The sequence below is a fragment of the Hypanus sabinus genome, chromosome 4, assembly GCF_030144855.1.
Source record: "Hypanus sabinus isolate sHypSab1 chromosome 4, sHypSab1.hap1, whole genome shotgun sequence".
In the NCBI taxonomy this organism is placed as follows: domain Eukaryota; kingdom Metazoa; phylum Chordata; class Chondrichthyes; order Myliobatiformes; family Dasyatidae; genus Hypanus; species Hypanus sabinus.
The window spans coordinates 144,126,582-144,140,559 of NC_082709.1; the positions used below are offsets into that span (position 1 = coordinate 144,126,582).

General features: G+C 37.4%; 1 protein-coding gene across 4 annotated transcripts in view; it reads left to right on the top strand.

Moving 5' to 3' along the window:
• The window catches only part of usp9 (ubiquitin specific peptidase 9), a 269,594-nt gene that overhangs the window by 152,715 nt on the left and 102,901 nt on the right, over nt 1-13,978 (top strand). For all 4 annotated transcript variants that reach the window (XM_059968262.1, XM_059968261.1, XM_059968260.1 and 1 more), the window contains 2 exons: nt 3,117-3,237; nt 11,246-11,376. In XM_059968262.1, coding sequence (XP_059824245.1) covers nt 3,117-3,237; nt 11,246-11,376 — 252 coding nt within the window. The remainder of the gene's footprint in view (nt 1-3,116; nt 3,238-11,245; nt 11,377-13,978) is intronic.

Here is a 13,978-nt window from a genome sequence, read left to right on the forward strand (position 1 = left end):
TATCTTCCACATGTCTGCTATTTTCTTTGTCCCCCATTGCTACCTCACCAACATCATTTTCCAGTGGTTCAACATCAACTCTCACCTCCCTTTTACTTTTTATATAACTGAAAATAATTTTGGTATCCTGCTTTATACGGTTGACTAGTTTTCTCTCATTTCATCTTTTCTCTTATAGGTTTTTTAGTTGCTTTTTGTTGGAGCTTAAAAGCTTCTCAATCATTCAATTTCACACTCAATTTTGCTACCTTATATGCACTTTTCATGGCTTTTATGGAATCATTTACTTCCCTTGTCAGCCATGGCTGTCTACCCCTGCCACTTGAGAACTTATTCTGTGGGACGTAAATATCCTGTGCCTTGTGAACTATTCCCAGTAACCTCAGCTGTCTCTGCTGTGCCGTTATCCCTGCCAGTATCCTTCTCCAAATAGATCCGGACAAGCTTCTGTCTCGTGCTGCCATAGTTCCCTTTATTCCATTCTGATACTGATGCATGTGACTTGCGCTTCTCCCTCTCAAATTGCAGTATGAATTCAATCATACTATGATCACTGCCTCCTAAGGGTTCCTTTACGTTAAGCTCCCTAATAAGATCTAGGTTATTACACAAGGCACCATCTAAGGTGGGCTTTCCCTGAGTAGGCTCAAGCACAAGCTGCTCTTAAAAGCCAACTCGTAGGTATTTTACCAATCTGATTTTCGTAATCCTCTTGCAAATTTAAGTCCCCTATTACAATTATGTCATTACCCTTATTTCATGCCTTTTCCAGCTCCCGTTGCAAACTCAACCCCACATCTTGGCTACTATTTGGAAGCCTACATGTGATTCCCATAATGAATGGCTTTTTGCACCCTTGCAGTTTCTTAACTCCACTCACAAAGATACGTTTTCTCACCCTATATCACCTCTTTCTAAAGATGTAATTCAGTCTTTTGCCAACAGAACCACCGCCTATGCCTTCCTGCCTGTCCTTTTGATACAAAGTATATCCTTAACTCTGGCTTTCTTTCAGCCATGACTCAGTACTGCCCACAACATCATACTGACCTATTTCTAATTGTGCTATGAAATTGTCCACTTTATTCTGAATGCCTTTTTCATTTAAATACAGCACCTTCAGTCCAGCATTCTTCGCCCTTTTGAATTTTGCCTCTGTGGTACTCTTTGTTCTGTCTACATTTATACTTAATCTTTGGCTTGTCCTTCCTTAGGTTCATGTTACATTTATCATCTACTTGTTAACCTGCTGGCTTATCCTCTTCTCTATCATACTGGTTCCCATCCCTCTGCCATATTAGTTAAAAAACCACTCCCAATAGCTCTAGTAAACTTGCTACACTGCCAAAGAAGCAGTGTCTGCGTTGCAGTTACTATTGTGATATTGGAGACAAAATAGCCAATTTGTGTGCAACATGTGCTAATGACTGAATGATCAATTTTGATGTTAATCAATGGAAAATATTAACCAAGACATTTGCTTCCATGCTGTGAAACCTTTTCACGCCATGCCTGTGAGTGCAGGAAGATAACGTTTAATGTTTTATCCCAAAAATTATATCTCTGACAATGTTGCATGCACCTGGTTAATTGATGAGGTTTTCTCTGGAGCGGGACTTAAATGCAGAGTAGTTTATCTCATCAGCTAAGGGTGCATAATAAAAGGGATGAATTATGTGGTACAGTTGTGATTTGGAACAAAATGGCGAAGTGGGACATGTTTGTCTTTCCAGACCTAATGTAATGTTACGAAATCTTTGTTGCAAACTAAAATTCATCAAGTGTTAGTAATTGAAATGGGAGATGCCTTAACTTATGAGTCACCTCATTTCCATTCTGATATTTCTCTATTACATTGGTTCGTGTTTATGCATGGTTAGTAGAAGCTGTCATGGATATCCATAGAGGATGATAGTCTGGCCCCAGAAAAGAGCTTAATCAAAGCAAACCTGCCTAGTTTCATGTTATTTTTCATGTGCTTAAAATGAGATAATGGCTGGTATAACCTTATATTCTTTGTCTCTTATTAACAAGAGAAGTTAAAAATTTTCTGGGCAGCAATGCATATATGAATCAGAAACTTGTATGCCTCTTAGATGAGAAATTAATGAGAGGAGACTGTGTCATGTATTATGTCGAACCTAGTGTCATTAGTTGATGTTCTTATAAGTTTGAACAGTTAGTACATTTTACTCACTGTGTCTGACCTGCCAAGGATTTCCAAGACTTTCTAACTCCAATTTCAAGTACCTTTGGTTTTTAATTTTTAATGTTAATCCCTTTATTGTCAATACCTATAACTTTATTGATCAAGCATAACTGATTTAGGCTTAAAGTGTAATGCGTTGCAGATGAGGAAATAAGAAACTTTTTTGCTTAACTGACTTCATAAATTTAAAGTGATCAATTGGGTAAGAAAGGACATAATCTTTTTATATTCTGATCATGTTTGGAATCTGGAGCTCATTACTGAAAATATTTGAGTTTGTAATGTCCATCCCTATGCATAATTACTTGACCAAGCTTTTGTAGTCCCTTAAGCAAAACTGCTGGTTAACAGCAGGCAAATGAGATTAGGCTGCCATCTCTATTCAGTTTCATCAGGTCAAATGAAGTATTTTATTGAAAGATGCGATATTATGTTATTTAGAGCTAGGTTGAATAAAAACCAGCAAGTTAACGATCATTCTTTTGATTTTGTGTGTGTGTTGCAATCTACTATCATTGTAACATTGCACTTATTGCAAGCATATTATATAATTTTGAAAAGGTCTCTGTGGATAATGGTCTTAATATTTAATATCACTACATAGGGTCCAGTTGTACTCTGCATTCTGGGCTAGTTAGAGGAAAATAGTTGATTTTAGAGATGTTTGTCGATTGCTGCCTTGCCAAAAACAGATAAATTTTGAGCAATCAAATAGTTGAGAAAACAACTTCCTTTAAGTTTCAATTTTCATATCTTAAGGATATTCAGCACACTATTTATAATCAGTTTCTTTGCTGATGTAATGATGGTCAGTTTTACCATATTGATGCCTTACCAGTTTATATGTTTAGCGTATCATTGTGTTGTAACTTGGATAATTTAGTTATTTTAAATTTGTTTCCTCCAGATAATGTCTTTGCATCCCCGATACATTTCCTTTCTCTGGCAAGTTGCTGACCTAGGCAGTAGTTTAAACATGCCACTTCTGAGAGATGGCGCTCGTGTTCTAATGAAACTCATGCCTCCTGGTAAGATATCTTTATAAAGGATAAAACTAGATTGTTGTCTAGTGACATTGTTTGAGAGTATTGCCATTATGTTTTCAGTAGTATGGTCCATGAAGGCAAAAGGTAACCACTTCAGGCAGAGCCATATATATACAAAAAATTAAGTAACCTCTGTTATCATCAACATGTACATTGGAAAACAAGTCAATGATGGGCTGAATTGCCTGAGAAGGATTAGAAATATTTGTGAGGAATTCGTGTTATTGGAAATATAATTGAAGTTGTCCTTTAGTAAATTATATGTTCAGTTCTCGAGTATCATAAGAATTTGCAGGTTGCATTGGTAGTATGGACTGAGGAAATGCTTGATTGAATTTGATATTGTAAGCTAGGGGTTGAAACTCACTTGTGCATAAATATCAATGAAGTTAGGTGGCATAAATAATTAGATAAGAAACGGTCATGGTCACTGGTTTGCAACTCAGCTAAATTAAGACATTTTGGATCTAACTATCACGGACAAGGAAAAATCAACTTATTTTGAATTTGTTCCTTACCCAGGTTCAGATTTGTTTCAGTGCAACTCTGGGTATAATTGAAGACAGCTGACATTTTTTTGTATATTTCTTGGACATATTCACATTTTGTGTGCTGCATGATGGAATATTCTGTTGTATTGATTACTTTTTTTCTCCATGATGTGCACAATATTAGACTGTTGCAGAGTGACTATCTTCCTGAACTGAGCTAATGCCATTTCTTTCAAAGGATAAACCTGCTTGCTTACCAAAACAATTAAGGCCTGTTAGACGCAATTAAAATGTCTTATTTAGTTTTGATTTTGTATTCCACTGAATGGAGTCAATGGCATTCATATTCCGAACTGTAATTACTTGGTGTGAAATGTAATCTTTTAAGTTAAATCTTTGTTAGATAAGACAGCATGTTAAGTTTTGATCTGGCACTAGATTGTTGTCCAAATTGAATATTTTGATTTTCAGTTTCTGCTTTGAACACAAGATTGCATTGATTACAAATTCCATTCTCATGCTTCATAGACAATCGATTTCATTTTTTGTAAGAACGGAAAATGCTGGAAGTACTCAGCCAACTAGGAACCATCTGTAGAGGGAGAAATCAGTTAATTTTATGGGTCAGGGACCCTTTTTCAGTTCATTTCTGAGGAAGCATCCCTAATCTGAAACTGATTTCTTTTTGCTGTTTTGACTGGCTAAGTTCTTCCAATATGTTCCTGGCCACATGAAAAACTTGGGCAGCATTCCCACTTATCCTTTCCTGATGAGTTTAGTACATTCTAGGCACATTTTGAACAGAAGGGGATTGGAATGTCAGCACCCATCCTGCCAGGCTGCAATGCATTTGAACCACAGTCACTCTCAGATGTTCCAAGTTCAGTCTTCCAGTCAGGGAACCCATGGAAAGCCTCTGGCCCGGATGGTGTCTCTGGCCATGTCCTTAGATCAACTGGTGGGAATATTAAACTACTTCCTGCTTGAATTTGAGATTCCCATCTGCTTTAAGCAAACTATTATCATCCCAGTATCTAAGAAAAACAAGGTAATGTTCCTGAATGACTGCTGTTAAGTGGCTTTGACAAACTCCATCATGTAGTGCTTCAACAGGCTGTTCATTGCATCCATTATCTCCAGCCTCCTGGACAACCTTGACCCACTAGAATTTACCTCCTGAAACAGATCTGTAGCAAACACCATCTTCCTGGCTGTACTTCCATCTCAGAAACATCTGAAAGATTCAAATCAGTTTCCCATTTTTGTCTTGACCTATGAATTCCTTGTTTAATTGCCTGTTTTTGAATCAAACTATACATACAAGAAATAAATGTTTTAATTTTTCCTTTATGAATTAAAATTCCTATTTCATTAGGTTTTGGCAATAACATTGTTTGACCCAGTTTATCTCTTAAATAAGCCCTTAATTAGAAATAACAAAAAAGAGTGTTATTTGATAGTTTGTATTTATTCTTTAATTGATCAAATGACATTAATATACCTCCTTCAAAACAGTCTCCTATATAAACCAGTTATATAAAAGTTGATTATCCATTGTAAAAGGAATAAGTTTATTTTGAATTAAAGATCTCTTTGCTAATAAATATTTCTTTATCTCATCATCATTTACCTTATTCCATAAGTCAATCAAATGTTTCAATATAGGAGATTCTTTCTTTTCCCGTATCCATTTAGATTCCCATTTATATATAAAATCTTCTGGTATATTTTCTCCTATTTTATCTAATTCTGTTCTAATCCATGCCGGTTTATCTTCATCAAAAAAGATGCAATAAATCTAAGTTGATTTGCTTTGTAATAATTAAAATTTGGTAATTGTAACCCTCCTAGGTCAAATTTCCATGTCAATTTTTCCAACGATATTCTTGACAACTTACCTTTCCAAAGGAACTTCCTCACACATTTATTTAACTCTTGAAAAAATTTCTGCGGTAATTGTAGACAGTTTGACAAATACAACAAATGTCTGACTAAAATTAGTACAATATAATTTTTTAGATAGATACTTTATTCATCCCCAAGGGGAAATTCAACATTTTTCAGTGTCCCATACACTTATTGTAGCAAAACTAATTACATACAGTATTTAACTCAGTATAAATATGATATGCATCTAAAATCACCCTCCCAAAAAGCATTAATAAATTTCTTAAATAGTTTTCTAAAGTGCATTGAGTGGTAACTTAAGTTCATTCCAAACCCCGGCACTTTAACATGTCTTGCCCCTGGTGGTTGAATTGTAGAGCCGAATGGCGTTGGAGAGTAATGATCTCTTCATCCTGTCTGAGGAGCATTGCATTGACAGCAACCTGGTGCTGTGCAGAGGATGTTCAGGGTTTTCCATGATTGACCATCAATTATATATTACACCACAAAAAATAAACAGATTAAACCCAAATTTATCTGATCAACGTTTTCAATGTGATCAAGAAATTGGTATTTTCTTACATTCTACTTGGTTTTGTTTTAAAATTCAACCTTTTTGGATAAATTTAAGAGTTTTACTGGAACAAATTATTGGAACACAACTTCCACACAACCCAATACTATTCTTACTAGGTGATATTGAAGGGATAAAACTGAAACCCATATTGAACAAATATCAGAAAGAATTCATAAAAATTGCATTGGCAGTAGCCAAAAAGGCTATTGCAGTTACTTGGAAATCAGATTTATACTTAAGTATAGATCGTTGGAAGAATGAAATTTTCAGCTGCATTCTGCTTGAAAAAATTACTCATAATTTAAGAAATAAATATATTTCTGAAAATTTGGTGCCCTTATTTACAAAAAAAAGGATTTAATATATAGGTGCTCTGAAGATAAAATTATTGGTCATCTGGGGAAAGAAATAAATATATATATATTTAAGCTATTTTGAACTCCATGGAGCATGTGGGGATCTTCCGATATCCAGGCACTCTTTCTGTCTTTTTTCTTTTCTTCATTCTTCTTTTTTTTCTTCCTCTTTTTCATATATATAAGGATATGTTGGGGGGGAGGGCTGATACATTATTTCTTTCTATTCTGTAACCTATTTGAAAATTCAATTAAAAAATATTTTTGAAAAGAAACATCTGAAAGAGAATTCACATTAGAAAATTGTTTATCCACCACACCTCCGTCTTACATACTATAATTCCAAGTAAGCACGTATCCAAGATCCTTGACCTGAGACTTGACACCTTCCTTTGCAACTCCCCTATGAATATCTTCAATACTAGTGCCCCACAGGATGGCATCCTGAGTTCCCACTCTGTTCCCTATGTATTGACAATGGTGTGGCCAGGTTCTGCTCTTTCTTGATCTACAAGTTTGCTGATCATACCACCATAGTAGCAGTATCTCAAATAATGGTGAGTTGGAGTGCAGGACATAGTTAGGGAGCCTAGTAATATGGTGTTATGACATCCATTCCCTGATGTAAGCAAAGAAAATGAGTTGGTTATTGACTTTAGGAAGAGGGACTGTGTACATGCTCCTAGTTACATCAACAGTACTGAGGTTGAGAGCTCTGAGTTCCTCAGAGTGAACATCATCAACAGCCTGCCTTAGTCCAGTCACATTGGTGCCTGTACTTCCTGAGTAAGCTAAAGAAATTTGGCAGGTCCCCTTTGCCCCTCACCTGTTTCTAATGCATCCTTTCCAGATGCATCATGGCTTTGTATGGCAACTGCTCTGCTCGTGACTACAGAAAACTCCAAAAATACAGCTCAGCCAATCACAGAAACCAGCCTCCACTCCGTGGCCTCTGTGTACTCTATCTGCTGCCTCAATAAAGCAGGCAGTGTAATCAAAGACCCCACCCATTCTGGGCATTTTTCTCCTCTCCACACTCCAATCAAGCAGAAGATACCAAAACCTAAATGAAAACATACCAGCAGGCCAAAGGACAGCTTCTATTGTATTATTCTAAAACTATTGAATGTCTCCCAAGTACAATAAGATGGCCTCTTGACTTTGGTACACATGACAGTAATAAACCAATTTACCAAATTTGGTTTCGGATTCCAGCATTTGCAGTTTTGTTTTTAATTTCATTCCAAATAAATTTAAAATTGGCAACATTTGTCTTGTCATGTTAAGTTTCTCTTGATTTCATTTGAGTTCCAAGAAAAGTGTAAATCGGGCAGCATTTTGCTGTTATATACGTGGAATTGGCTCTCCCTAAAGTGGTGTGTTTCTGCCACTGTTATGTTAATAGTGATTTCCTTAATATCTGAGAAAAATTGACCTGTCTTAAACACACAATCCACTATCAACTGCCTGCTGCACAGAGAATTTTCATCTGAATGCCGCCTTAAATAGCTGATACCTTGTTCTTGGTTCTAGCTGAAACACCATTTGTATACCTGTCAAGCCCAGTTGGAATTGTAAATGTTACAGTTAGCTCATCCTCATTTTTCTAAATATAAGACTCATTCTGTTCTATGCCTTCTGATTGCATAATCCTCCATCCCAGGAATATTTTTGTTGAGTATCCTTTGCAGTTCTGTAGCTATATCCTTCCTTGGGTAGGGGGAAACCAGAGCCTTATGCAGTCTGGGTACTAAATCAGCAATGCTTTTGTGTTTTCTCTCATTCTCTCTATCTGAGCTGACTTTGAATAGTTAGTTAAGTAAATGGCCCTATAATTGAAATCTCCCAAAAGAAAAGGGAAAAACCTTCTAATAAATTGTTGCCAGGATCTTTGACTAAATTTTCTTCAGTTCCACAAGGAGCCTCATAATCTGCTTACTAATATGTGAAGCATGCATTTCCGAGGCCATACCTTTTTCCTTGGAAAGACTCAAAAAAAATTAGCAGTTAGTTCACACTACACTTCTCTAGTATCATGTGCTTTACCTTTGCATTTCAGTGATTAGCCACACCAGGAATTTAATCTTGTCACATTATTTGAGTTTGAATTGTTTATATTCTTGTTAAAAGTGGTGGGATGGAAGATTCCTTTTGAAAAGCTTTTGTACTATTCCTGGATATAAGCATAATTTATATGCAGAAAACTAGTGAGAATGTATGTTGAATTGTGCGTAGCATCCACCTTAGTTATAATAATGGTATGTGCCTAATTGACAATTTATTAAATGGAAATATGTGCCTGTGTCAGAAGAAAGAAAATTTAAAATAAATGAATTAATAAAGTGGAAATATTCAAATAATAAAATAGATTCTGTCCAAAAGAAGTTGCTGGGTGAAGTTCGATGGTGGTAGGTTCAAAAATTGACAGAGCTGCGATAGTTATAATTGACCTACAAGTTATGTTTTAAATTGGTTCAAAAATTGTTAATATGCAAATGAAAGTTGACAACTTTAACTGTAGTGCACTGTCCATGTATTGAATTTAGTATCTGTGACATGATCAAATCTTCTCAAAGGACTGGAAGCCATAACCTTGTCATTTACAAGCATCAAATCAAATTGATACAAATAATGGGAAGAATGCACAGTGATTTGAAGAATCTAGAAAAGGTTAGAAGGTGAAATTTCAGTGAAATATGGAAATGCTGTGGAGAAACTGGGGGAAAAAATATACCAGTGAAGCCATGGAAAATTGGTTACATTTTATAATACATGGGATTTATTAGAGAATAATGAAATATATTGTGAAGCATGTCGTAATTTGTTGTTTGTGTGTTGTAGGTGTGAAATTTTAGTTTGTTATTCATCCCCTCTTGCCCTTGAGGTAATTCTGTGCCAGTTCTGTGAACCCCATAAGCCTATAGGTTTAGACTCTGTGACAGGAATTTGCCAAAGGCTTTGCCATTCAGAGTAAAAGTCAATCTGATCAGGTTTGCTGCTCGTTGCTGCAGTTGATTTGACAAGAATTTTCAAAGCAAGTAGAAACTAATTATATCTCCTCGTGATAATTGCTTGAACAATTTTCCTATTATTCTGACTTCCTCCTCATTTCCATGACCCTGCCAGTATATCAACACTGATTCTTGATGACTGAAATGTTATTTTGCAATACCTTTTGTTACCACTTGATTCTGTCTTTTGTACAACCATCAAAGAAATTCAGTTCTCCTACAGTTTATTAATATACTTTTAATGTCTATTAAATTGTCAAAATGTCTTCCCTATTGTATCTTGTATAGTTTTTCCATATAATTTAAAGAAAGTTATTTCGTGAAGTTGTCCCCTCCCATACCAATCTTACCTACTTGTAATGAGTTGTTTATTTTCTTATGGCTGTAAATGATAGTCAACAAGTTTTCATACTATTTTGAAATGCAGCAATTTTTAATGATTTTTGGAGTACTTCTGCAGCATTATGACTTAAATGTGTTTAAGGAAATGGAACAATGGAAACAGTAAATTCTCAAAGATGCTGTTTGTCTCTTTTATGGATGAGGATAGTTCTGGTCCTCAAGTTGAGGTTCTAAATTGGAGAAGGGCCAATTTTGTGGAAATGAGATAGGATCTAGGAGGAGTGGATTGGGATATTGTCTTCTGGCAAGGATGTGTTCAAGTGGAAGGGCTTCAAAGGCAAAATTTTGAGAATGCAGCGTTTGCATGTTCCTGCCAGGATTAAAAGCAAAGTTAATAGGCATAGGGAACCTTGGTTTTTAAGGGATATTGGCGATCTGGTTAAGAAAAAGAGAGGTATAGGCAACAAGGAACAAATGAGGTACTTGAAGAGTATAGAAAATGTAAGAAAATACTAAAGAAGGGAATTAGAAAAGCAAAAAAAAAAGACATGAGGTTGCTTTGGCAGATAATGTGAAGGTAAACCTGAAGGGTTTCTCCAAGTATATTAAGAGTAAAAGGATAGTTGGGGACAAAATTGGTCCCCTAGAAGATCAAAGTGGTCGTCTATGTGTGGAGCCTCACGAGATTCGGGGGGGGGGGGGGGAATCCTCAACAGTTTTTTTGCATCAGTATTTACTCAGGAAACTGGCATAGCATTGTGTGTAGTTCTGGTCATCTAACTATAGGAAGCATATCAGTAAGATTGAAAGAGTGCAGAGAAGATTTACTAGGATGTTGCTATTCAGGAGTTGAGATACAGGGAAGATTGAACAGGTTAGGACTTTATTCCTTACAGCGTAAAAGAATGAAGGGGGATTTGATAGAGGTTTACAAAATTAAGAGGTGTAAGGACAGAGTAAATGTGAGTAGGCTCTTTCTACTTAGAGATAAATATGAGAGGACATAGCTTTAGGGTGAAAGGGGAAAGGTTTAGGGGGAACTTCACACAGAGTGGTGGGAGTGTGGAACGAGCTGCCATGTTACATGGTAAATGTGGGCTCAATTAAGTTTTAAGAATAAATTGGATAAACACATGGATGGGAGAAATATAGAGGGCTATGGGACTGGGTGTAGGTCAATGGGACCAACGGAATAAAGTTTTGGCGTAGACTAGAAGGGCCGAATGGCCTGTTTTCTGTGCTGTAGTGTTCTGTGGTTCTTTTTGCAGTAATTTTCAGATGTTGTAACCATAGTCATCCAAACCAATGTGTTTATTTTTGTTCCAGATAACACTACAGTAGAAAAAATTAGGGCTATTTGCTTAGATCATTCGAAGCTTGGTGAAAGCAGTCTCAGTCCAAACTTGGACTCGCTCTTCTTTGCACAGTCTGCCTCACAGGTGTTATATCTAACTGAGGTACGTACACAATTGTTTTTCTTGTTATAAAAATACACTAGGATAGTAGCTTTCTTTTCTCATAGGAATAGAGGGAAGTGATGGGATTTGAGTGTCTGTGATTGCCATGCTTTGATCTATTACTTTGTTCCTCAAATTGTCTATCAAACAATAGGCTCTGAGGTATGGGATAAAATGTTATGACGTGACTAATTTTGCTTCCTCCACACCTGTTTTACATTTGATATGATTTTGAGACTTATGTAACTCATTCTGATGCCCAAGAAAAGCCGAGCTCTTCACAAAATTGACAAACTAGAACTCTGATGATCGTGGCCACTATTTTACTTCCAAATGCATGTTCCCTGTTCTTGTTAATAATGTGGGCATACTAACTCATCTTTTAAAAAAAAGTATGGAAGGATAGATAACATGTCTATCTCAAAAATGTTTCACTTTCCTTGTTGCCATATAATAAAATGCAAAAGTACAAATTTCACCTAATATGTCTGTGATAATAACTCTGATTCTCAATCTCCCTTGCTAAATCTTAAAGCTAAGCCCTCTTGGTTTTTTTTTGCATCCCCTCCCAGGAAAATGATCATTCACACAGACCGCCACTATGATCTCTCCCACGTCACCCTTTTGCTCTTAATATAACTTTTAGAATCTCTTGAGATTTTGCCCCAGATTCAGAATTTCTGCCAAATTCCTCTCTCATTGTCTTTTTGTCCTCCTAACTCCAGTCTTATGTGCATTCCTACACTTGCAGTCATCAGGCAATTCACTAGTTACCAGTTGCATATAGAAACATCGAAAACCTCCAGACAATACAGGCCAAACACGAGGAAATCTGCAGATGCTGGAAATTCAAACAACACACTCAAAATGCTGGTGGAACACAGCAGGCCAGGCAGCACCTATAGGGAGAAGCACTGTCGACGTTTCGGGCCGAGACCCTTGGTCAGACAATACAGGCTCTTTGGCCCACAAAGCTGTGCAGAACGTGTACTTTAGAAATTACCTAGGGTTACCCATTGCCTATCCTAGCTCCATGTACCTGTCCAAGAGTCTCTTAAAAGTCCCTATTGTATCCACCATCACCAGCAGCCCACTCCACGTACTCACCACTCTCTGCTTATGAATCATTAGGATCACTTCTGGGGAATGCATGACCTATACAAGAGTGATGGGCTAAATCTGAACCTAAAGGGTCCAATATCCTTGTGGGCAGGTTGGCTAGAATTGTTTGGCAGGGTTTAAACTAATTTGGCGGAGTGGTAGTGCTGAAGATGGTGCAGTTGGCTTCACTACCAGATGAATGCAATGCCTTCATTGCACGCTTTGAAAGGGCAAACGTAACTACAGCTGTGAAGATCCCCCGCTGCACCTGATGACTTTGTGATCTGTGTCTCAGAGGCCGATGTTAGGCTGCCTTTAAATAACATAAACCGTCACGAGGCAGAAGGTCCCAATGAAGTACCTGATAAGGCTGTGAAAACCTGTGCCAACCAACGAGCAGGAGTATTCAAGGACATTTTCAACCGCTCACCGCTACCAGCAGAAGTTCCCACCTCCTTCAAAAAGGCAACAATTATACCAGTGTCTAAGAAGAATAACGTGGCCTGCCTTAATGACAATCATCCAGTAGCACTCACATTGACAGTGATGAAATGCTTTGAGAGGTTGGTCATGACTAGACTGAACTCTTGCCTCAACAAGGACCTGGACCCATTGCAATTTGTCTATTGCCACAATAGGTCAATGGCAGATGCAATCTCAATGGCTCCCCCCACGGCTTGAGACCACCTGGACAACACAAACACCTATGTCAGGATGCTGTTCATCGACTATAGCTCAGAATTTAATACCATCGTTCCCACAATCCTGATTGAGAAATTGCAGAACCTGGGCCTCTGTACCCCCCTCTGCAATTGGATCTTCAATTTCCTAACGGGAAGACCACAATCAGTTTAGGTTGGTGATAACATATCCTCACTGTCAATCAACACTGGTGCACTTCAGGGTTGTGTGCTTAGCCCACTGTTCTACTCTCTATATACACATGACTGTGTGGCTAGGCATAGCTTAAGTACCATCTATAAATTTGCTGATGATCCAACCACTGTTGGTAGAATCTCAGGTGGTGACTAGAGGGTGTAAAGGAGTGAGATATGCCAACTAGTGGAGTGGTGCTGCAGCAAAAACCTGGCACTCAATGTCAGTAAGACGAAAGAGCTGATTGTGGACTTCAGGAAGGGTAAGACAAAGGAACATATACCAATCCTCATAGAGGGATCAGAAGTGGAGAGAGTGAGCAGCTTCAGTTTCCTGGGTGTCAAGATCTAACCTGGTCCCAACATATCGATGTAGTTATAAAGAAGGCAAGACAGCAGCTATATTTCATTAGGAGTTTGAAGAGATTGAATACATTAAAAAACTTCTATAGTTGTACCACGGAGAGCATTCTGACAGGCTGCATCACTGTATGGCATGGAGGGGTGACTGCACATGACCGAAAGAAGCTGCAGAAAGTTGTAAATCTAGTCAGTTCCATCTTGGGGACTAGCCTAAAAGTACCCAGAACATCTTTAGGGAGCGGTGTCAGAAAGGCAGCATCCAT